This window comes from Lethenteron reissneri, chromosome 33 (genome assembly GCF_015708825.2).
Source record: "Lethenteron reissneri isolate LAM-NWPU_2019-01 chromosome 33, ASM1570882v1, whole genome shotgun sequence".
NCBI classification, from domain to species: domain Eukaryota; kingdom Metazoa; phylum Chordata; class Hyperoartia; order Petromyzontiformes; family Petromyzontidae; genus Lethenteron; species Lethenteron reissneri.
In genome coordinates this window covers 8,002,340-8,028,212 of record NC_083811.1, presented here as the reverse complement: position 1 = coordinate 8,028,212, position 25,873 = coordinate 8,002,340, and the positions used below count along the sequence as shown (strand labels likewise).

The 25,873-nt window shown below is 43.2% G+C and overlaps 1 protein-coding gene across 1 annotated transcript; it reads left to right on the top strand.

The window, feature by feature from the left end:
* Window positions 1-3,631: 3,631 nt before the first annotated feature.
* On the top strand, window positions 3,632-25,849 carry LOC133350431 (mucin-2-like). Its single transcript, XM_061564772.1, has 37 exons — window positions 3,632-3,752; window positions 4,051-4,165; window positions 4,271-4,355; window positions 4,527-4,612; window positions 5,251-5,452; window positions 6,335-6,457; window positions 7,084-7,201; window positions 7,379-7,517; window positions 8,152-8,247; window positions 8,620-8,692; window positions 8,792-8,929; window positions 9,055-9,219; window positions 9,928-10,019; window positions 10,410-10,533; window positions 11,162-11,414; window positions 12,713-12,753; window positions 13,073-13,173; window positions 13,862-14,013; window positions 14,737-14,878; window positions 15,166-15,276; window positions 15,364-15,555; window positions 15,864-16,103; window positions 16,394-16,550; window positions 17,051-17,179; window positions 18,031-18,175; window positions 18,514-18,554; window positions 18,757-18,912; window positions 19,592-19,659; window positions 20,184-20,343; window positions 21,266-21,519; window positions 21,764-21,947; window positions 22,410-22,632; window positions 23,595-23,773; window positions 23,969-24,035; window positions 24,131-24,219; window positions 24,493-24,701; window positions 24,752-25,849. The coding sequence occupies exons 2-37, from the start codon at window positions 4,100-4,102 to the stop codon at window positions 25,847-25,849; spliced, it is 5,898 nt and encodes a 1,965-aa protein (XP_061420756.1). The 5' UTR covers window positions 3,632-3,752; window positions 4,051-4,099.
* The last annotated feature ends 24 nt before the right edge of the window (window positions 25,850-25,873 follow it).

The following is a 25,873-nucleotide window of genomic DNA, read 5'->3' as shown; positions in this document are numbered from 1 at the left end:
ATGCTTTACCACACACTCTGGGATGAGCCTGGTGTTATATGCCAGTCAAACCAATATTTATTACGAAAGTGTTCATTTTGTCTAATTATTACAAGGGGATTATTTGTGAAGTCATTCGTGACTAGACAGACACCATTCGTTTAATTTAGCTTCCCAGATTCAAGCCCAGGATTTCATTGACACCAGCTCAGCATTCTGATATCTGCACAACTAGAGCCATGTTCTCAGATGGGTAACCCACTCGTGTTGTAGGCGTGGGTCTGCCAGTTGGCCAGGAGATGGCAGTGGTGAGTATAATCCTTCCTGTGCGTGGTGGGTTTTCGCTACGTACTCCCGATTTTCTCCCATATACCAAATACCCTAGGTGGTATTTGTATCCCAGTGCTGAGGAAACTATTGGTATTGAAATGTGATATTATGATTATTAACGCACAATGAACAAATTATCAGGAATGGGTGCCATCATGAGTCCTAGAAAAATGCAGCCTAAACTTTGTTTTTAATTCATGTACTGTACCGGGTAACGTTAAATTAAGTGTTTAAGGAATGCAGTCAGAATGTAGAGGACTTGAAATTAATTTCAGCTGTGCGCAGTCAACAATACAATTAACAGCAGACATTACGCTGGCAGGAAATAAAAATCACACGCAGAATTAAAATGGGTATACAGATGCATCTCATTAAGATCGATTCTTGTCCCATGAAACATGGGAGAATTCGCCGATTGGAGTCAATGTTTGTCACTGTATGCGACTTATATATGCAAGTGACATGTTACACTCAGGCTAAGGTAATGGTGAAAGCCGTACAAACGACACTGGATCTAAAAATTAGTCGACGTGCAACGTCGGGCCAACGTTCGCATGTGTTGGGAACTGTTGGAGCAATGACCCAATATCTCATGTTCACTGGATATCGATTTCCTTCCACGAATCAATATAAACGAGACTAATTTGCATAACGATAAAGCATGCGCAAGAAAATGTATGCTCATGGACAATTCTATTGTTAGTTTTGATAAGGCACCAGATAAGGCATAATGTCATTTCACTCTCATGCACTTATCTAATTGGCAATTAGCAATCTGCACGCAAGCCTTTATTATAAATAGGGATGGCATTGGCTTGGCCTCCTATCCCCGACCTCAATAGTGGATATGATGAAGAATTGGGCAGGGCTGTGTGCCCTGGTTTGTGCAGGTGAGTTAAAGTGTCGTGGTTTAGCTAAGTATTGGTGCATGAAGCTGGTCTTCTTCGCCTGACAAACGTAAAAAAAAATAGAATGATTAACATGATATGATTTTTTTGTGTATCTATGATCAGACACTAACTACTCCAATGTGTTTCCCGCAAAAGCTTATATTTAATGACGTACCCATGGGAAACCGCCCACTTTTTAAGCATTCCGTTTTTTATTAGCAAAAACCAAAGATAATGAATGTAACGCGCTGAAAGAAAGCTCTTATCTTTTATCGTTTTCGGATTTGAACATCAGTTTCCATTCAAAGCCACTTTAATGCGAAATATCCGAAACCATTAAAGGTAGAACAATAGTTATTTAATTAATACATTTTATGGCTAACGCTCTAATACTATAAAACCCGCTTTCTTGTCTTTGAACGTTTTCTGAATGGCACGCCAACATGTTTGTGGGTTCCTTAAAATTGAGATTTTTTTGGGGGGGGGGGGGGGGGGGGCTTAAAATAAAATATATTTTTTTCAGATATCCTGTTTGTCCTAAAAGTTATCTCCTAATGTACCAGATTTTCCACCTTGTTGGGAAGTACCCTAGAGGCTTTTGAGACGAGAGATAAAGGGCTTTATATTACCGTGTACAAGTTGTAATTACTAGAGTGGCTACCACTATTTATATATGCAGCTATGCAACAGATGTCTTTTTCTCCTTTTTCAAAAAAAGGCATTCAAGTAGTTTGATTGCCTTTCATGCATGGCTGAATATCGAACCTGACAACTAGGTTTGCTTGGTGGCAACTCCTGGCCTATCACACTTGCGTGTAAAATTTGAAAAAAAAAATGTTACTTTTTTTAGATTATTAATTTTGGTTAAAGGAAAAATCAAAGTCACGTCAATCGAAAGTTGGTGTTAATCTGCAAATTGGATCAACCTCGAGGTGTTAATCGATTCTACTGAACTATCAAATACTTGCAACACCACGTTAGCAAGCAACCCTGACACGTTAACTTGAGCGTATGTGGGTAGCTGGTGCCGTGTTCTTGGTAATGCTGCTGCATGGTCCCTGCACTTGCCCACCCACCTGGTCAACCCACGTTAACATTACCATGTACTGTACACGTCTAAAATGGCCTAAAAATTGGCTGTTACATTTTTTTGTACAAATAGTTGCGTGAAATGTGGTCCTTTTTTTATCCACGTGACACAGCGACGCTGATGGTGATCACGGCAGACCCTCCAGACCACCAGACTGTGCTTCCAAATGGTAAGTTGGCACGTGAAATACAATGCCACAAGGTTAGATTGCATGAACTGGCAAAGTTTCAAGGCCAAAAGGACGTAGCTTGCCCCATCCAATTATTTGGTGTCCTCTACATGCACCTACTCCTACATGCTGTAAATCCATTGCTTTATTAAAGTCTAACTGATCCCACTACAGGTTATTCCAGTCTGAAGTGCCTACCATTTTAAAGTAGTTGCCATCTGTTCTTTGTGAAGCGTTTTTCTATCGCTCAAACCCACCCTGAGTGCTATCTCCACACCCCAATTTTCGGCACATTTACTGCCCAAAAAATCCGACTTTTTTTGCATATGCTAACTCCCTACTTTAATAAGAGTACAAGACGTCACCTATCCACTACAGTAGCATGATCTTGCATTGAAGCCCTACTCTTTGGTATGTTTATTAAGCACCCCTTTTCCCAGCTGGAATCTTCGTCAAACCTGCATCACGCCACCTACCATTCCGTTTGACATAAATTGGTGCAATTTGAGTTTTACACTTTAGCTATGGAAATGCATTTAATCGCCCATTGGAAACGCGTGCTCGTTGATGAAGGTGGCAAACTTTATTTTGTCTTAAATGGGGTGTATCGACCATGCCTGTTAATTATAATACTGACGTTTTAAAAGTACCTGTTGGTTCCCTTTGTGTCGAACCATTTGTCATGTTTAAGTTTGTAGTTCCTTTGCAAAGGGACATGCATTTAACAAGTCCGTTACCTTAAACATTAATTTGTGTAACACCAGATTTACATGGTGACGAGGTTAAGGGTGTGATGCTGGATGCCCAGCTGTTGCGCAGTTTTCCCATTTTATCTGTACCCCCGACTTCAGGATACCAAGTGATCGGTACAGAAAATGAATAACTGATTCGCAGGATTGACTCTTGTGTGCAGGGAAGTCTTAACCAATGACGGTTTTGCCCAATTTGGTTATTTTCGCTACAAAGAAGCGGAGGGAAAACTACGGCTAAATTGGGATCCGATTGCAATATGAGAAACTATTTTCAGGTTTCCTGTACTATACCACGCATGTTTTGGTTCTTCAGAGGGTGTGTGCAGCACGTGGGGAAATGGCTTTGTGAAGACCTTTGATGGATCCTTCTTTCAACTGAAGTCCAACTGCTCTTATACATTTGCCCGGGATTGCCGGTCGCCATTCCAGGAGTTGAATGTTGTGGTGACGCGCGTCAATGGGGCCTACCTTAGCATTTTGATCCAAACCGAATCTGATGTGGTGAAGATATCTGATGGAATCTTATCGCTTGGACAACAAAGGTGAGGGAGGGGAAGTTGAAACCTTGAAATGATATTGGAATTTAACTTGTCGGGCTCATAGGCTGCCAATGATGTATGTGGTTTGGTGTAATGGTCCTGCATAAAATATCGTGCAGTCTTTTACTCTTAACTCGTATACAGCAACTGCATTGTTTTAACTATTCTACCAGTGTCCAATGCATTTTATGATAATACTATGTAGTCTCCTGTTGGAATAATTCACCCATGCTCTTTTGTGTACTGTAACTTTTAAACGCCTTTTTTCCATGTCCTGGAAATCACTTTTATATTTTACCAGCGTGGTGGTGCCTTACATCAACACTCGGCTACACATCACTCGGTTTGGGATGGGACTCAAGATCACCCTACGCAATCCTGGTATAAAGATTATCTGGGCCCAAGACGTCTTGTTGGTATGTTGTGGTTTTGTGACGGTTCTGACTACCTTTTTAACTGGCATTCATTTTCACGATCTTTTGCTCAATTGCTGTTGTGAATTGACCGACCATGTGCCTTAGGTGGTGGTTGGCAGAGGTGCTCGTGATGGCATGTGTGGACTTTGCGGAAACTTTGATGGGCAAAAAGAGCTGAGTGCTAATTATGGTAATATTCAAATATCCAATTTCATATCTACTGCACATAATGGCACTTTCATGTTTGAACACTGAACTTGCACCTGAAAGAAGCGGTCGGCTGTGGTTAATCCACTGCATGGGGGCAGCATGGCTAATGTATATTCAAGGTTTAGTTTAAATGCAATGCTTCCGTGTGCAGAGAATATTGACTTGGAGGCATACGAGTACCCGCAGAGACTGAACCAGGAGTGTGAGGTGAAGAGTACAGCGTGTTCCAAACCTTGGGTGAGTTGCCCAGTGTACCCCCCCCCTCTCCCCAAAGTCGGACGGATATTCAATGTAGGGGCATAACTTTGAGGGTTGCCTTGTTGAAACCTGACTGTGGAGTATCCACTTTATTTTCCCATCAGGCTCCAGAATGTTACGTACATTCCTAAGATTTACAACTTGCGACTTTCCAACCCTAAAACCGTAGACTTTGCATCAACGTGGAGAATGAAACCGCTAAAAACAAGTGGTGTACTTATTTTACAAACCAGAAACTGACGCATATCGTGATTACATGCTTTGGTTTCTGGGAGGAGCAGTTGCCGCGTCTGCCTCCTACCTGTTGGTACTCAACAGTTAGTTGGTACTCAACAGTTGGTACTACCAACAGTTGTGCGTTTTCAACGCTTGGTGGCATGGACAGAAGATTGACCCAAGCTGCTTGGCAAGGAAAAGTGGCCTTGCACCATAAGATGCACATAAACAAATAACACCGTTTTATTTTAATGCATTTGGTTTCCAAAGAATATAACACTATTTTTAGCAATATAGTAAGCAAACAAGACCAAACCGAAATGCATGTAATAACGAATTTTTGTAAGTCTAACCATTGGGCTACACCGATGTATAAATTTTCTGTCTGCACTTTACCACAGATGTGGAGCACCTGCAGTTTGGCAATACAGCGCATGGGTCCATGTGACGTGCCTGCATCTGGCTTCGTGGCTATGTGCATGCACGAGCAGTGTCATTGCGAAAACCAAACCATGTGTGGCTGCCCCTCGCTCACCGCCTTCTCACTCGAGTGCATCATCGGAGGTGCCACTTTGGCCTCCTGGCGCACGTCGAACCTCTGTGGTACGTAAACGTTCCTGGGGGTGGGGGTCTATAGTGCCTTCAGATAAATCGCCAGTGAGACATGCAAATGCTGTACTAGTATGTATTATCATTCACCCCCTGTTACGTCATGGGGATATTTAACCTCTCATGATGCATATAACATGGCCTAGTTGTGTTCAAGTCTCAACTTTGGCCTATTCAAAGGTAATGCTGCAAGAGCGAACCTGGACATGAATCCTGTAAAGCCTGTATAGGATACTGGTACAAACAAAGTGGACCAGCCACCAATAGATTATTCCATCCGACCGTGTAGCAACATCGCCCCCTACTGCAAACACTTGTCATGACCCTACCAAAACCTTTAGACTCTGAGGCTTTCCTGGCTAAACAAGTGTAACATTCCCTTATAATTCCCTGATAGCTTTTAATTAAAACTTTGAAATTCAAATTTTACTCGCAGCGCCCTAAAGCCTAGAGCTAGGCCTGAAACTCTCCCTTTGTATCGTACCCCCGCGCGTGTGAAAGGGAGTTAATGTTTAACAATGTTACATTCCCTCATGTTTTTAAATAGAAACATTTACATTTAAAGCTTTTACATAAATAATTAAAACATTTAAATTAAAAATTAACAGCGCCCTAAAGCCTAGAACTAGGCCTCACTCTCCCTTCGTATCGTCCGATTAGGTGTAGCAACATCGCCCCCTACTGCAAACACTTGGCAGGACCCTACAAAAACCTTTTGACTCAGTGGGGCTTTCCTGGCTAAACAAGTGTAATAATACATTATGTTTATATTCTTTGGTTATTCGTTCCTACCAGCCCACCCCGCAGGGTCCTATTTTTGACATGCCATCTGCTGCTTATGACTAATGCACACTGCCTTGTCTTTTGTACCCAAAGCTCCCCAGAATTGTCCTGGTGACCTTGTATACGAGGAGTGTGGCTCCACCTGCCCACAGACCTGTGCCAACCCCTTCCAGCCCATGTGCCAGGGTTGTGTACCTGGCTGTTTTTGTCCACCTGGTGAGCCATGCGCCTGCAATATTAAACTTATGATTCAATGATATTTTTTTTACAGTGAACCGCATGTGGTTGGGCTATGGTAGACATTGGCGTCTTTCTCCATTTGCTATACTGTTAGTTTCAAATGCTTGCAGATGGCGTTACTTCTCTTTTCAATTGCTTGGTTTTATGTTCAAGAGCTGGTAGTGACATCTCGTTTCTGTATGGTGTTTCATTTGAATTGCTTTTAACTTGATTTAGAAAGATTTATTCGTGAACTTTTTTTAGCATACAAATGAATTAACTTATAATTTTTCCAAATGTCAACTCCAATTCTGTTCAACCATGCAAAATCAAAAGTCTGATCTTTAATCACACCCTTTTATTAAAAATTCCCTTGCCACCTGGTTTGTAACAAGACGGTGAGCTCCTTCCCTGGTTGGATATGGATCCTTTTACTTGCCATCTTTGCCTTCTCGCCATCTTGTGTACCATGCCATCTGCTTTTCTCGTATTTTTTAGCTGCTCAACTGCAACCTAAAATCTTCCTATGTCTCCATGCACTGCTTATTCTTGTAGCTTCTTGATTCACGGTTTGGTGTCCTAATGGTGACATGTTACGATTTAAACCTCTCCTTGTTTTGCAGGCTCTGTGCTAAACGTGAGCAATGGGACTACCTGCGTGTTGCTGAGCGAGTGCAACTGCACTCTGAATGGAGACGCGTACAGCCCTGGTGCCATTTCCCAACAGGGTTGTCGAAGCTGGTGCGTTTTAAACTTCCTTTTGTGGGACACCACCTAACTAGTTTTTTTTTAAACCAAGTACTTGCTAAGCGGAACACGTTTGACATCTAGATTGGTCTAGCGTTTTATAAACCAATGATGTGGAATACGAATTTGTTTAAACAAATTGTTGCCACAACTCATGGCATCCTATTGCAGTGTGTGCAAGGCTGGCCAATGGAGCTGTGATGCCCTGCAGTGTGCTGATGGTTGCTCCCTGGAGGGTGGCTCCAACTTCATCACGTTTGACCACAAGTCTTTCCGCTTCAATGGAAACTGCTATTACTACCTTTCCATGGTACTGCTGTTTGTTGCACGAATTCTTGCTGTTGAGCATTTGCACAAGGGTTGGCAAGAACAATCCTTTTCCAAAGTAACAATTCCACGTGCTCATTCAAAGTAACCGCCTTCGGTTTTCACCAGCGTAAATTGACTTCCTAGGCAGTTGCTGTAGAAAGTATCTAATCTGAAATTGTAAGGTTTCCACCAAATAAAACATTACTTGCATTTGTTCATCAGGTCCTAAATATTTTATGCGGCTGCAGTGTCTACTAAAATAATACATTTGTGCAAGTTTAGTATTGTATTTTAAGAATATATCCAAAATTGAGGTTATGGAAAATAATTGACTTTCCCTCCAGTAGCGAGCATGCCAAGTCCATCCTGCACATGATAACTTTTTACATTGTTAAATGGTCTGATTTTTTTACGTGCTCTTCTTATAACCAAGCTGACCTAATCCAGCTTGTGAAATTTGCAGCAGTTTCCTACGTCCTTTATAATATAAACTTGGACTTTTGTGTTCTTGCCATCAACTCAAATATGCTGCTAATTCTTAATGACATGCCTGTCCATGGTGGCCATTTTGCAGTGATGCAAGCACTTGCACATGATTTTGTGCAGTTTCTAATGGAATCCATTTGCCTTGCCAGAGCGCTGATTGGGTCATTGAAGTTCTACTCCGACCATGTTCATCATTTCCAGTTGAAAGAGCTTGCTTGAAGAGCGTAACTCTGAAGTCTCAATCGGTATGTACAACACGCTACACCGTTAAAAAGTATTCGTGTTGCCTAAATAACAGGACGTTAAAGGCATGCAGTGTGCTAATTCTAGGTGCCAATAGCTTGCAGTGGCCACCTTGTTCTTGTTTATAGCACTTCAACAAATGCTTGCTAATGGCGCCTGCTATTTAAAATCAATTTTAAACTGTTTATGGTTTCAATCTTCTCGTGGTTCTCCATAATGGCGAATTCAAACAATCGCGATAGCTTTTTTTTAAATGGTCGTCTACGTGCTTTCACGTTGGTTGCATGCCCTTAATACGGCATGGACTATCAACCAGGCGGCAACTGCATTTTCACCTCCTATGACTGAAACTAATGTTGTTTTTTCATTACCAGATATCCTATGAATTCAAAAACAATGGTGACGTCCTGTCTTCTAAAATGATTGTCCCGCTGCCTCACGAGTCCGGTAAATGAAAAGGCTATACCAGTGAACTATGGTTCTTTGCATCTTTTTGGCTCTTGGGAAATTTGTAATGTTGTGCTAATGTTTATTCCAATGTTGCAGGCAAAATCACCATTTATAAGACTTCTTCAATGTTCCTACAAGTGTTCACGTCATTTGGCCTGAAAATGCAGGTGCAGATCTCTCCCAGCATGCAAGTGTATATCACACTGCCTGAAGCATTTAGGGGCCAGACAAAAGGTAATCTTGTGCAGGTCTTTCACAAATGTAAGAATGCTTCTTGAAACAATATTAACATAAATTACACCTGGATAAAACTTACCATTTTTTATTCTGACCTACCATCTGCACCAAATGTGTAACAGGGCTGTGTGGAAACTTCAATGGAGTTGCTACGGATGACTTCATGTCCAGCCAGGGGCTGGTGGAAGGCACAGCTGTTGTGTTTGCCAATTCCTGGAAGGCAAGCTCTGATTGTGAGGACATTGATACAATGGTTCAAGATCCATGCCTACTCAACATGGCCATAGGTAGTTCACGCTTTTAAATTCCTTCCTGTTTTGTAAGCATGTGTGAAGGAAATGCATTGGCGCGTCTAGCGTTCCATAAAAGGACCACGTTATTGAAGATTTAATGTGCATAACCTTGATATAATAAAGATGCCTTGGAATTGGGCGTTTTCTGGCTTTTAATGAACTGGCCAAGCTTGGATACAAACCCAGGGCAAAAAGTAATTTGCCTGATGCACCATTAAATCCTTTATATAAAGTTCTTGCTTAGGACCGTGCACATTTTTGGTCGTTTTTTAACCCACTTCCCGTGATCCAATCGAGCTGACATTTTCCACACAGACTCGTTGTGCGTGACAATTGATGTTCGTGAACATTTTTCCAAAATTTTACACTTTATAGTACAAAAATATTATATTTAATTACCAATTGCTTAATGGTGCAATGCAATCATCTGACCCATAGGTGGCAGCCATCTCGCCAGAGGACGAGAGGACTGTAGCCACCACGCATATAAAGGATTTATAGTGAAAAACTTTGTTTGTGCAGGTTATTCTTATTTACCCTGATGTCCATCGGTTTCTCAAATGGTTAATTGCAGAGTTCCAGAATCTGCCTTTTCCTAAACCTTTATGCAAATATAGACAAATTGTTTCAGTGTTTGCTTTGTGTACCACCTATAGTAACCATCGTTAATTGTAAGGACATTTGCACGTTCTATTTCACCAGCGGAAAGCGCCGAGCGCGACTGCTCCTTTCTACGAGCACCTGGAATCTTTGCCGAGTGCCATGACCTGCTAGACCCCTACAAATACTACAAGGTACTACTTTTTTAAATGAGCTTCATTAAAAAAATATTGCATGCGCTTATTAATTGCAACTAATACATGCGTTTGCTTAATGGTGGCAATCCAGAAGTTTCTGGCAAGCTTAATTTTCAGGTCTTAAAATACATGTGTTCTTGGCTCAACATCCATGCCATGGCGATTTTTAATGGGTGCATTTTTCATATCCTCTTGTCCACCGAATTATAAATGAGTACGACACTTCGCTTCATTGTCGAAGAGTGTATTCTCGCCTTGCATGTCTGGCCATTGGAGAAAATGACTGCCTGAGAAAGGGGCTCTACTGCTCCGGGAGGTCCCATTCCCTCTGTAATAGTATGGGCAAGTACAGTAATTGCAGCTTTACGTCCTTTACCGTGTGGTCAGAGGTGCATATCAGATGCGTGCAGCTGCCCAGCAGGCCAGGATTGTGTGACGGAGACTCAGTTTGCCTATGCCCGTGCCTGTGCATCCAAAGGCCGTGTGCTGCGTGGATGGAGGGAAGCCACTGGTAATGCTGTACTCAAAACTACCATTTGGGGGGTCAAGAATATTGCTTCCAATAAAAAAATGTCTGGAATGTTGGGGGTAGATGATGGGTTCTACAATAGACCAGCTCTCAACCTAATCGCATGGGCAGTTGCCCACCATTTTCTATTTCATTTGAAATGAATATCATTCTGTTTGGCGCAACCTCCAGTCCATTTGAAAGTGCTTAAATTGACTTTTTTTATGGTGACTCTCAGAACACACTAATTATCAGGCCTTAATATTGCCATGAGTGCACTTTGGTAAGACCCAGGATTTTGCATTGCTTTGAGATGCCTCACTCTGAGCCAGTCCATCCAATTCCAGAATCTTTAGTCCATTTCTAATGCATTCCAGAGATTCACATTTTTTAATTGGTATTATCCTGGCAATTCCAAGGGTTGCAACAATAGTGTTTTTTACACTTCCATATTCTTAAGGCTGGCAACAATCGGCAGGCCAGTTGTATTCCATATTTTTACTGGCAAGTCTGCTATGATTTCGGCAATTCCTCATGTGCATAAAAATATCATGACTTGCCTGCTTTTTATTTGACGTCTAAACTCTATTGACTTTAAATCGCTAATGGAATGACTGACTTTCTCTTTCAGATTCACTGGTGGGGTGTCTACAGAACCAGTTATTTAGTTACGCCAGTGATGGCTGTAAACGAACGTGCCGCTCTCTGAGCAACCGAGATGTGGCATGCACCGTGACTGATGTGCCTGTGGAAGGTTGCCAGTGCCCTAGGGGGCTGTATGCGGACGACCAAGGGAAATGTATTTCTGTGGCTAGCTGTCCCTGTTTCCTGAATGGCGAGAAGATTCAACCAGGTGCATTTGTCTACATAAATGGTCTTTCTTGGTACGTACAAAGCTTAACCATTGTCCCACTGTCGACGGCCATAATGTTCTTGCCCTGCACCAAATGAAGATGCACTTTCAGTTTGATTTTAATGATTTAAAGTTCTGAACCAATATTTGGAAGGACTGCAGTGGCTATGGCATGGGAATGAGTGGCATCTTATGGGAAGGCAGACACGTAATGGTTGGTTAAATCCCAGAAAGACCTTTTCAAAACGGACCTCCCAAGTTTAAAATGTATTTTTCAATGGTGTTCTGCTGCCAGAGATTAGAATTTTTCTACGTCAGAATTAGGCATTTTTTAATGGTTGGCTTGAGGCACTTGTGCAGACTTCTCCCAAGATGTCACGTGGTTATGGCAACTAAATGCATCACAAATATAATGGCCTTTCGTCAGCGACGCTGCAATGTCTGTACATGGTCAGTAATGCCTAGTTTTAATGTGGTTTTCTTCCACGTTAAGCGAGTAATTGCTGTACTGAATCAACTGCCTGTAGTCCCATGCTGGTACAACTGAAGGTTACACCACTACTCTATAATTCTGAATTCTTTATCCTTGCTGCTCTACGACGCAGCTCAAGTCGTTGGGCAAAAGCTCCATGCATTTATGTAAAATGTATGCAAAAACATACATTACCATCGTCAAAGAGCTTGACCTTTTTGTACTGTACATTGTGGCTTTAAAAATGTTCTCGTTAGACCATATTTTCAAATTGATACGATTGTTCATGTAACGTTGCTTTCACCTTGGGTCCATGTCCTTCATGAAAATTAGCTTGTGTACGTAATAGGCGGTGTTCAATTTGTACATTTCAGAAATTTTGCAAACAATTGGTCTAAAATACTTCCTTTACTCGAACAGCCCTGCTTGTAATGCAGTCTTTGTTTATATTCGGGATGTGCCGTGAAATATTCCATTTTCTAATTCTTATCAGACCCCTGTAGTGAAATATCGTACATCACTTCAAGGGGAAACACCATTTTTAAGCTTGGCCCTCCAGAGTTCACAACTCCGATTTTGGGTGGCTGGACTTAATTCCTAAGATACATATGCCAAGAACATTATTAATCTAAAACAACACGTCTACAAATTGCCATGAGAGTACATTGTTAAGATTACCATAACATCCTACAAGCAAACCTAGATATGGCCTGCAATACGTCAATGTGAATTGGCACAGGCAATACACTTGTACTGTTTGCTGGAGAATGTGTCGCTGCCATTTTTATATGGGCTATAATTTGACGTTGATGCAAATGTTAATTTATATGCTTAACCTAAACATTCCTCCATTTCAGTTATTGTAAGAATGGAGTACTGCGCTGCCAAGATTACCCAGGTATGGGCTATCGTAAATCTTACCAGAAGTGTGCAGCATTTTGCAGCCCTTCAATAATTTGTAGATTAACAAAGGCTCTTCAAGCCATTTTGAGGCTTTCAACCTGAGGGGCGTTTCCCACAACCCTAGTTAATTGTTGGCTGTTGAAATAGACTTTTGTATTACCTTGCGTTTTTACAAATACTAACACTTTCATGTTAATTGTTTTTTGCTCCCTTTTTCATGGAGTGAGAATAGAATAATATGGGCTCATGATTTGCTGCCATTTGCTTTTTCATGATCAAATTCATGGCGTTTTAATTCTCCTTTTTCTCAACAGAATGTAATCCCCCAATGGTTTATACCGACTGCATCAACAGCCAGAGTGGTGTTTATGGGAAGGCTTGTGAGAGAACCTGCGAGTTGCAGCAACCCCCATGTGTAAGTCTGTGCCCAAATTATTCATTTGTGGCCTAGAAGTAGTCTGCTTGTTACAACAGTTGGTTTAATTAGGCTGCCCTTGTTACTACTGCAGATGTTTTAACCATACAAATAGGGGCCTCATCTTTCAGTGGTCATTTAAATATCCTTTTTACACATGCGCAAAAACCGACCTTCAGACCTTTGCCAGCTTTTTGGCTAGTATGGTGCTACAACATATCTCCTGGGGACCTAAAACAAGTGCAGTCTTTTGGGGGAGGCACGCGAGTACACTTTAAAGGCTATTGCCAAGGGTTGTGGCCATGAGGGGCCACTGGCCACGTGGGTTACCCATTGCTGATATTAACACTTTGCACTTGGATATTCATTTTAAGCCTTCAATCTCCAGAGGCCAATATTTTAGATGCGTCCATTCCACTTCAAACTATAGGCCAACTGGGTTGCAGAATTATGCAGTGCACTAAGCTCTGCCATTTTTGTTCCCAAATATTATATTCAGTAGTGACCTAACCTTCTGGACTTTCGTAATCATGGCCATTTTGGACCTAACCTTAGTAGTGGTGTCATTTGACTGGTATGAAAAGACCACCAATATCTTTAACAAGAATTCCACTTTTGTATAAAAGCTAGTATAGTTGAAGTGCTGAATATTAAACCCGATTTTTGTTGTTTGCATACCCATGTCCAGCTCGGCGTACGGTGCTATCCAGGCTGCGTTTGTCCAAAGGACCTTGTGAAGAATCGCAATGGCACCTGTGTCCTACCTCGTTTTTGCCCGTGCCAGCACAATGGCATTACATATGCACCTGGGGATTCCATCCAAGTTGATTGCAACCAATGGTAAGATTATTCATGTGTTTTACAATGAGACTCAAAGCCACGAGATGATGGTGTATGCAAGATTAACGTTCTTGGCCAATTGAGCTGTAGTAAAACATGACGTATATTTGGCCTTACTGAAATTATGGAATAAACATTTTTGCTTTAGTGGGTGTTGTGAAACGCTAAATGTAATGACGTTTTGTCATTTACATCTACAACTGGCCGTGATTCCTTGGGTTTGAGGGATGTTTACTGGTTTGGACCTAATTGCATTTTAAAATGTCCCAAGCCTTTACTCTGTTCTTGTTACTAAAGTTAGACTTTGAAGTTCCTAACTTTCAACTTCCCAAAACACCATTTTTGTGTCGAAGGTCTTGAACCCATTTTTATGGCCATATCATTACATAGCCTAAATAATAAAATCGATTTCGTCTACTAACCTACATTCAACTTAGGTTCAATTGCACTAAATGTGCATGGGAGGGGGGGGAAGGTATACCTAAAATGCCCCCCTGGCTGAGCAAAGTGATCGGTAGTCAAGTGTGAGGCCACCAATTAGCCTTGGGGCTGTGTTGCTAATGGCAGCTGTCAATGTAGACTTCCATAGTGTTTCCAAAATACTAAACCTCGTAGGTAATGGCCAAACATCAATTGTGTGATCCTGCCTTGGTTGACTTGGTTAGGCATTTGTGGGTACGTGATTGTTACTACATAATGCATTCTTTTCTTATTTCCATTCAGCAACTGTTCCAATGGTTTCTGGAACTGCACCAAGAACTACTGTGCAGCTGTCTGCAAGACATTTGGGAATGGCCATTACTCCACATTTGATGGAAAGAGTTTCTTGTTTAATGGACACTACTGTGAATACGTAGTGGTGCAGGTATGGAACTTTATACTGGTAGGAACGAAGTAGACCAGCCTACAATAGATTATATTGTCCGTCCGACCGTGTATCAACATCGCCCCCTACTGCAAACACTTGGCAGTACCCTACAAAAACCTTTTGACTCGGTGGGGCTTTCCTGGCTAAACAAGTGTAATAATACATTATGTTTATATTCTTTGGTTATTCGTTCCTACCAGCAAACCCCACAGGGTCCTAATGAGACCCACAAATCTTTTCATATTTAACAAGTCCCTACACATGACATTTTGTTTCGTTCATAGGACTACTGTGGCACCAGTCCACAAAATGGAACGTTCCAGATCGCCGTGGAGAACGTACTGTGTGGCAATACCTTGTCCACTTGCTCCAAATCCATAAGATTCTTCCTGCAGGCAAGACCTGTGCACTCGTAATTCAAATCGCATTAAAGTTGCCTAATTCTTGCTTCTGAAATTTATAATGTGGTTTTCTATTCCCAGGACCAAGAAATAAAATTGGCAGATGGGACCTATTCATTCTCTCCCAGGTCCAGTACCAGGAGTATTAGCAGCACACACAGATTTAGGGTGTATTCTGTTGGGCTGTACCTAATTGTCGATGCTTCAAATGGAATAAAACTAGTATGGGACCGCAAGACAACCCTGTTCATTAAGGTCACTCCAGACAGGAAGGTGAGCCATAAATATTTCTGTAATTACCAACTCTTTTCTCCATTTCTGTATATGCCTCTATTTTAGGAAGATGGTCTTCACGATGCCCTTTATCTTGCAATTGAGACATGCACTCATTCGTAACTTAGGCATACAAATACAGTAGTTACACATGCACCTCAGGCTTGTACGTCCGTACAAAAAGCTTAGTTTCTGTGCACATTGTGTCCAAAATGTGCTGCTAACATATACACTGCTAAATTCTTGCCATTGGTCTGCTGGGATTTTTGTCACTGTAGTCTAATGCGACGAAATTGATCCCTTCCTAGAATGAGCTGTGTGGCCTTTGTGGAAAGTACAACGGAGATGTGTCTGACGACTTCACCATGCGGGACCACTCGGTGTCGGCTAATGCGCTTCAGTTTGGGAACAGCTGGAAGGCCGACGAGACGTGCTCGAATATGGTTGAGGAAGTCCCTCCTTGTGTGCTGAACTTTAACCGTAAGGTGTCTGCCGAGCGGCAGTGCAGCCTCCTCAGCAGTGGGATGTTTGCATCGTGCCACGGAGAGGTATGCTTTACTTGCCACTCGCTGATTGTGGCGTGGTTGCTCGGCTTGTGCAATTTCTGAGTTTGGAGGGTGAAGTCCATTATACCTAATTTCAATTTATTCTTTGCAACATTGGTTGTATTCCTCTGCAGCCTTTGTCCCCATAAATGCAATTGTGTACGCCTAAAAGTTCACTTGAATTTTTGCTAGTATAAACTACAGATGACCTTTTACACAAGCGCCTTGCAAAGTGAAATGTTTACCTCGTGTTAATGTCTGGCTTTCATGCCACCCTTGTGGTGGTGGGGAAGGTGGACTACATGCCATACTACGAGGCCTGTGTACGTGACTCGTGTGCATGCGACACTGGCTTGGAGTGCGCGCTCTTCTGCACGGTAGTGGCTGCCTATGCAGAGGCATGCAATGAGGTTGGCCTGTGCATCTATTGGAGGACCCCAGACTTGTGCCGTGAGTGCCTGAAAAATACACATGCACTGCATAGAATCTCCATTTTGTCCAATGTGCCCTCCCATGTGGTGCGTTTTTCCTGCTTGGACAAAGCTGCTAGACAACAAGCCAGAGTCCATAGACTGATCTTTCATAAATATTTGGGTTGACCCTGTGTTCTAATGGAGAACCTCCCATGGATATTCAAGGGGTTGGCCACAAACCATGGCCAATGTCTACAATTCACCTTTGGCAAGCCTCCAGTAACTTCATGCGGGTTTACTGGAATGCCTGAAACTGTGCACGGTCTTGGTGTATGCTCCCCAACACCCTTGCCTCATGCACGTCTGGAAAAGTGAAGTAACTTCTGACCTAACAATGCTGTTTTGAAACGTATTTGACTTTAAAAAGATGAATGGAGCATTCCAACCTTTTTTAAAATGGTTTACCCAACTTTGCCTCGCTTCATTTTAACCTTGGCTCCTAGATGACACCCTGTTTCTTCGCTCCTGTTTTTCCAGCTGTTTTCTGTGACTTCTATAATAACCCCAACACATGCACCTGGCACTACCATCCATGTGGCAGTGTCGACACCAAAACTTGTGGTGATCCAGAAGGCATCAACCTGGGTGACTTCCCAAGGCTTGAAGGTACATGCACAGGCTTTTCAATTGACCGAACCAGTTTTGTTTGGTACCTCATCCAGGTCTAGACATTGCACCTCCATTATATGAAATAGATTCGACTTAAACAATCTTGATTTAATTATGCATGGTCTTGACTTTACCACCCACTTACTGGCTTCAGGCCCAAATAGTCCCTGGGCCAGAGTAGCAAATTGGTGTACAAGCTTGGGTAGGAAGATCCGTTGCCTCCAATGTTTGCATGGCAAAAGGGATTTTTAAGCCACTTGCACATGTGATTGCCTTATGCAAAACTGTCCTGCAGTTTTCACACCGGGGATTACCAACGTTGTTGAAACAAATGCATGCCTCGCACTCTTTTACGCAAGTGCTTGCCACAGTACCTTGCTGATCTCGGGAGCATAAACAATCACGCCATCTCGGTCAAAGTTTGTTTTTAAGCAGCGGCCTTTGACTAACCACCAGTCGCTCCATCGCGTGCTTTCCGATGCACTTCTGCAGCCGTCTGGGATGCTCTTGGTTGCGATTTTTACGGGAGCTGCTAGCGCTACACTCAAATATAGATGTCGGTGGGGGTGAAATGCTTTGATAACTGCTTTTGTATTTTTTAGGTCCCCTGCCCACCATCGGTTTTTCATGGAAAGCTGCCTACAGTGCAAACTACGTTATATGTAAAATTCGGTTATGGCCATAATATTGCAACTCGATGCTCTCTTGGCTGGTCCTCGGTGCAATTTCTGGGCTTGTAGATTTTAATTACAAATAGTGCTAATGCAGAGCTTATTTTGCATCTGGTAATATGGTACATTTCACCAACGTATACAACCTTGATCAAATAACGTTGTCTTGCATTACAGGCTGCTACCCTAAATGTTCAAATGCTACATACCTGGATGAACGCACCTTGCACTGCGTGTCGAGGGAGAACTGCAGCTGTGAGCTAAATGACACGATAGTCCTTCCTGGTGATACTTTCGTGAGCAGGGACACGTGCCAGATATGGTAAGCATCCCTTCTTACCATGCTGTGTACAGTGCAACTCGACCTGAAGATAAGTCTGACCGCTTGTCATTTACATCTCTGATCTATATACTGCTGCATGACTTCCCAACAATGACCTCAAAGCTCTCGTACCACACGTTTATCCCTTTGCTCCACCTGTCTTGACATTCCCTCGCTTCCATTGCAACTGCCAGTCTTGTCCATCTACTTTCAGCACCACTAGCGATGTCCTCCCAAAGATGCATTTCCTTTACTGACCAGTGCCTCCCAAACTGATATCTTGCAACTGCTTTGGTCTCATTTATTTACAATAACTTTAACAATTTTATTTATTTCAGCAACTGTACCATGGGGCAGCTTCACTGTTCTACAACTGCTGGTGAGTATATATTAGTGTTAAAGTTGTAAAATGAGTTTCTAGAGTATACAAACTTTAAATTGTACGATGTGGTAATGACAACACATTTGATTACAAACGCACATGTCGTAAAGCAACTCGTAATTACAACACACTAACGTTACTTGATCAATTAGCTTTTTAATTGAAGTTATAATGCCATGGCTTGTCCTCCTGCATGTAGTCTGCTGTATCTACAATGGGCACCAATACAAACCAGGTGACATCGTCTATACAAACACCAATCTCGGTTCGCTGTGCAACGTCACGGGCATATGTACCGATGCCGGCGTGATTGGCAGTTACACCAGGTGTCCGTCCACGACTCCCACCATCACAGGTAACAATTTAACTCCTGACAGGGCCGTCCATTGCCCTAAAACCAGCCCAATGAGAAGATCCTTAATCACAGCTGCCTTGAACAGGAATATGCAATGGACTAATTTGAGGTTTTACGAGTGGTGCTTTTACGTAATGTATAACATGGAAAATTCGGTGTACTTGACAATGAAAATGCATGGTGCATTTGAAAATGCATGCATTGCCTATTCAAGTGGAGGTCCAAAATACTTGTCCCATGTGCAAGGTAGCTATGAACACATGCAGAACGTGTGGACTGGCCCAAATTAATCGGTGCTTTGCTCCATTTGAACAAGTGCAACGCCACACTTAGCACGGTTGGCTATGTACATTGCGAGATGTTCTTTATACAATAGTTGTGATGGAATGCATTTTAATGCCATAATACATGTCAACTTAAATGGTGGTTATTTTCAGCGGTTCTGGTTTTTATCCAGGCACATTTCGTATCCTAAAAGTTCACCTTCAAGCATATGGTTTACTTTCATATGCACGTAGCTGGGTATTTCCTTTTGGGTTTTGAAAATCATGCTTTGTATAAAATTAGCCTTGATGCAGTGCAAAGGGCCAAACATATCTGGCCAGTTGATGCAAATTTTATAAAATTACCCAAGCTGGCACTTAACCTGGCTTTCCTCCTGTCCTATGTTCAACGACAGCAACGTCCCCATCATCGACTGCGTTCACCACAGGGAGTGGGTGTTATTCCCTTGTCCCTCCACGGCAGGTAACTGGGATGGCTTAAATTAATGGGATTGCTCTTTATAAAACCATGCTTCTCTCTGCAGTTGCATTAATTAGGAAAACTTTAATGGTAGGTGCACTTTATAGGATAGGTGCTTGCTTTAATGGATGAACACTGAATTGCCCCACCCAGTTAATTCTTGCCCGACTTTCAGTTACCACAATCTTGTACATGGACGGTGCCATATTTTAAGCTGCCTTTTTAAAATGATTGTAGCACTGCCATACTAAATAGACATGCTGCTAGGTACGTGGCATGCAGACCCATTTCTACAATATTTCCTGATGAGATAATACGATATTGAAAAAACACTAACTGGTCTGTGGCAGGGGGTTTTCGGAGCCTGGCATTCAAAATGTCACCGTGCTTTTTAAGATTCGACTTGTACAACTGCATACTTTATAATGCATCCTTTTTGGAATGATTCCCCACAACATAGCCTTTCGTTACAGAACCCTTTTTTTTAATGCTGGTCCTAATTTATACATCGCATTTCCATTCACCAGCATATGGAGACTTGGAAAGTGAGCAACTGTAAGAATGCCACTTGTATCGACAACAACGTCACCTACACTATGAAGACTTGCAGCGAGTCCACAAAGCCCAACTGTGTCTTTGTACGCAGTGTTTCTGACAGCGATGGTTGCTGCACATGGCAGTGCCAATGTGAGTATATGCTGCTTTATGCACACTGCTTTATTGGGTTAAACACCACCAGCAACCTGTTTTGGCTAGGTCTCCTGTTACTGGTAGGAACGAAGTGGACCAGCCTACAACAGATTATATCGTCTGTCTGTAGCAACATCGCCCCCTACTGCAAACACTTAGCATGACCCTACAAAAACCTTTAGACTCAGTGACGCTTTCCTGGCTAAACAAGTGTAACATTCCCTTATAATTCCCTCAGATAGCTTTTAATTAACTTTTAAATTATAAAATTTCACTCCCAGCGCCATAAAGCCTCCAGCTAGGCCTCAAACTCTCCCTTCGTATCGTCCGATTAGGTGTAGCAACATCGCCCCCTACTGCAAACACTTGGCAGGACCCTAGAGAAACCTTTAGACTCAGTGGGGCTTTCCTGGCTAAACAAGTGTAGTAATACATTATGTTTATATTCTTTGGTTATTCGTGCCTACCAGCCCCCACCCCGCAGGGTCCTGTTTATTTTCAATCTGGCACTTCTTTTTAAACTGCTTCCTGTTCCATCTTTTTTTAGATGCAATTACATTTCTAGGACCCCCACCTAAAATTGCTTTAGATTTTGGGCTCCTTATACATTTGCCATGCATGCGATGACCCCACCACGCACCCTGCTAATTTGATCTGTACCTTCTTGACAAGGTGGAGGAGGAAAAAATGCTCTATAATCTAACATGACCATTGTTATTACATAGCTGCCTTTTTTCCAGAGCGTACATCTGTTTGCCACCACAAACGAAGTGGTCTTTTCATCCAAGCATGTTAGTCCTCCAATGAATATTTGCACTGGATCTATTCCAGATGGTGAAGGACCATGCTGACATTTAGTGTATTTGACCATGACGTTTCTTTTTAATGAGCTTTTTTTTCTGTCTGAAATTGCAAAAAGGCAAATGCCAGGGATGGGGAGACCCCCATTACATCACATTTGATGGTGTTCGGTACACCTTCCTGGAGGACTGCACTTACATCCTGGTGGAGGAAAGGGTTAAGCAACATAACCTTACAATCCTTCTCGACAACTATCAATTCAACCGTGGAAACCCAGCCTCTTTTGTCAGGGGCCTCGTTGTCAACTACAATGGGAACGCTGTCAACATGAGCATCCCAGCCACTCTGGGGAGAAGGCAGAACATCATCACGGTACGGTTTCTTCTGATTTACCAATTGACGCTTGCATTTACTTTAACAACCAAGTGTGGGAACATAAATTGTAACAAATGTCTAACGTGTTTGAATTGCTTGCAAACAACTCCGTTTGGCACCACTAATACCCACCTGACTCTAAAGCTTGTAAGAGGTCCATGTGTATCCTTGTTTAATTGTATGTACAGTTGACGCTGCTAATAGCTGTTTGCTAAAATGATTACGCAATTGCTCTTCAAAGGTATACTACAACAACGTACTAGTGACGCCACCCTTGTCATCGAATGGAATTGACATTACCTCCAGTGGAATTCTGGTGAAGGTGACCATCCCTGCCATAGATGCAACCATCTCATTCACTGGAGATATGTTCTCAATCTACTTGCCGTATGATTTATTCAAAAACAACACCCAAGGGCAATGTGGTAAGTTGTCATGCCACGCCATGATCGCCTAAATCTGTTTATACACTTGCTACCTCTTCTCTAGGTGCCTTTTGCCACTACGTGCCAAATGGAAAGTATCAATTGGTTTTTAATCTGCATCCAAAGTAGATGACAATGTAAACTTGTGCCCATCCTAAACATGGTTTAGGTATTGGAATGCCAAACTTGAACAGGTGAATAACGTATGTAATTAAAACGCTACAGCCAGTTTTTTTACATTTTCAGAAATTGTATGCCTTAAAATGTAATGCTTAATTAGCATTTTTGCAATGGGGTGTCTTGACTCCGACTAATGCCTTTTGCCTGCTTTAATCAATTCAACTAATGTAAATACATAGCCATCCAGTCACTACAGAAATAAACAATGCGTGTCCTGTTAGACGCAAATTGAGGAGACTAGCATTAGCCACGCATGCACAATATTTCTGCCTTTACATCCAGGCATTTGCAACAACATCCCCAACGATGATTGTGCCTGGCGGAATGGCACCGCAGAGCCTACGTCGTGCTGCCCTAGCACTGCTTCGAGCTGGGTCATACCTGATGTTACCAAGCCTCACTGCCCCTCGATGTTCAACTCCAGCAAGAACCAGAGCTGCACGCCCTCGACTACGCCGCCTCCGTGCAACATGAACATGTCGGTGTGCGGCGCCATCAACAGCACGTAATGGATCCAAGTCGTCTGAATTGCACTACATGTCCTATATAGTTATGCTTTTCAATGACTTATGCATATCTCTGCCACCCCCCCCCCCCCCCCCCACAATTTGTCCATGAAATGTACCTTTCCCAAACTTTCTTTACATTATCCACTCTACGTCCATTTTAAACTAAATCGTGGGTAACACGACGCTTGCAGCCGCCCTACAATTTAGCTGCATAATATTCAGGGTAGTTATAATGATGTATGTACAGATAATTGGTTTTTTTACCCTTCTATCTGGCAACAAAACTGACCTTTTTTTTTACAAGGAGTCATGTTTGCATAGCCCACAATACCTGCAGCCATAATGAAAACAAAAAACACTAACTCTGAATGCACTGTCCTTGAAGTTGATTGGTCCACACCCGAGACAGCTTTTCTTAGAGCCTCGTCTCGCATAGTGTTGGACCAGATGACGCCAAAAGGCGCACAACTCAAAGACAATGCACCATCAGCGTATGAGAGCTCGGTAAGCATTTACACCATTGGAACCTCTAAGGAAAACTGTCTCGGGTGTGGACCAATCAACTTCAAGGACGGTGCATATATTATCAGAGTTGTGTTTTTTGTTTGCATTATGGCTGCAGGTATTGTCTATGCAAACATAACTCCTTGTAAAAAAGGTGTCAGTTTTGTTGCCAGATAAAAGGGTAAAAAACCAATTATATTTTTTACTGGCAAATGAGATTCCAATGGTGATGCATGTACACTTTGTTTTCTTAACACAGCATGTGCTCAAAAACCAATTGTTACCAGTGGAACTTCTAAATGATGGGCCATTCATTACTCAAGCCATTGTTCACGTGACTCCTAATTGGGTCCTCCCAAACCTTTGCGCGATCCCTTGTACAACCTTGCATTTGAATTGCTTTTTAGGCAATAGATTTTCAAGGCTGTTTCCACCTCCCTGTTTCCCTCTGCAGCATGTTTTTAAACTGTTCAAAGGTGGTGGGCCTGCAAGAGTTCCTGTTCACGTGCAAGTATGATCTGTGCCTAGTGAATTCCTCACAGGCTGGTTGTGCCAGTATTCAAGCAGCAGCAGAAAAGTGTGCCCAACTGGGCTACAACGTTGACTGGCGTAATGCCACCAATGGAACTTGTGGTAATATTCATTATTTCTATCTTGAGTAGTAACTGATCATTAATCTTGAATGCAAAATATTGTCAGCTCTGTTTTAATACAATGCTAGTGTGCCATCTGCCGCTGGCCCAGCAATGTTTTCAGATTTGATTTTCAAAAGCATTTTTATTACATTTTATAAACTTTTATATCCTTGCTTCGTTTATGGTCCTCTAGGCTACAACTGCACTAACGGACAGTATATGCCACAAGGTCCAAAGATTGTGAAGTCCTGCTCCAACGGGTAATTGATCTCCCCCCCCCCTCCCCCCAACTTTGCATGGCACAAACCTTTCAAATACCTGTCCTCATTACATTGTCTGTTTTCTGATTCTGCAGCAGTGTCGTTTCTACCATACAACATGAAGAAGGCTGCTATTGTCCTGAAGGAAACATACGTTGCAATGGTTCGTGCATTCCTGAAATCAGTAAGTGCATCCTTTTTGTAGCAGAACCTTATGCTGCGCATTTATATCACCCGAGGGTTGATTTGTGTTCTTCAAGGTCTTATTGGTTATGAACTTTGTAAGCAAACCTCTTCCTTATCAAACTTGTTTTCGGGGGGGGGAGGGGCTATAAAATAATGTGTACATGCTATGGTCGGAGTTTTTCCCTGATGAAAGCAACAAAACAGCCTTTGCACCTGTAAGTATTGTAATGACATTGGGGAAACATGATGTATTGTGCCTGTCCAACCATAGGTACAACCACAATGCCTTCAACTTCATTGGCAACGACCACCAGGAAGACGACGCCTACCTCCACTGCAACGACCACCAGGAAGACGACGCCTACCTCCACTGCAACGACCACCAGGAAGACGACGCCTACCTCCACTGCAACGACCACCAGGAAGACGACGCCTACCTCCACTGCAACGACCACCAGGAGGACGACGCCTACCTCCACTGCAACGACCACCAGGAGGACGACGCCTACCTCCACTGCAACGACCACCAGGAGGACGCCTACCTCCACTGCAACGACCACCAGGAGGACGCCTACCTCCACTGCAACGACCACCAGGAGGACGACGCCTACCTCCACTGCAACGACCACCAGGAGGACGACGCCTACCTCCACTGCAACGACCACCAGGAGGACGACGCCTACCTCCACTGCAACGACCACCAGGAGGACGACGCCTACCTCCACTGCAACGACCACCAGGAGGACGACGCCTACCTCCACTGCAACGACCACCAGGAGGACGACGCCTACCTCCACTGCAACGACCACCAGGAGGACGACGCCTACCTCCACTGCAACGACCACCAGGAGGACGACGCCTACCTCCACTGCAACGACCACCAGGAGGACGACGCCTACCTCCACTGCAACGACCACCAGGAGGACGACGCCTACCTCCACTGCAACGACCACCAGGAGGACGACGCCGCCTACCTCCACTGCAACGACCACCAGGAAGACGACACCTACCTCCACTGCAACGACCACCAGGAGGACGACGCACCTACCTCCACTGCAACGACCACCAGGAGGACGACACCTACCTCCACTGCAACGACCACCAGGAGGACAACACCGCCTACCTCTACTGCAACGACCACCAGGAAGACGACACCTACCTCCACGACTCGCATAACTGAAATGACAACCACGCTGTCTACCTCCACGACTCCCGTAACTGAAACAACCACGCCGCTGTCTACCTCCACGACTCCCGTAACTGAAACAACCACGCCGCTGTCTACCTCCACGACTCCCGTAACTGAAACAACCACGCCGCTGTCTACCTCCACGACTCCCGTAACTGAAACAACCACGCCGCTGTCTACCTCCACGACTCCCGTAACTGAGACAACCACGACGTATACCTCCACGACTCCCATAACTGAAATGACAACCACGCTGTCTACCTCCACGACTCCCATAACTGAAATGACAACCACGCCGTCTACCTCCACGACTCCCGTAACTGAAACAACCACGCCGTCTACATCCACAACTCCCATAACTGAAACGACCACGCCGCCGTCTACCTCCACGACTCCCGTACTGAGACAAACCACGACGTATACCTCCACGACTCCATAACTGAAATGACAACCACGCTGTTAC

Bases quoted from the DNA above. Each gene is read 5' to 3' on its own strand.
- LOC133350431 (XM_061564772.1), top strand. From the start codon at position 4,100: ATGGGACTCAAGATCACCCTACGCAATCCTGGTATAAAGATTATCTGG. The intron at 9,220-9,927 runs GTAGTTCACGCT...CTATTTCACCAG, and splicing joins CCTACTCAACATGGCCATAG to CGGAAAGCGCCGAGCGCGAC. The intron at 23,774-23,968 runs GTAATATTCATT...ATGGTCCTCTAG, and splicing joins TGCCACCAATGGAACTTGTG to GCTACAACTGCACTAACGGA.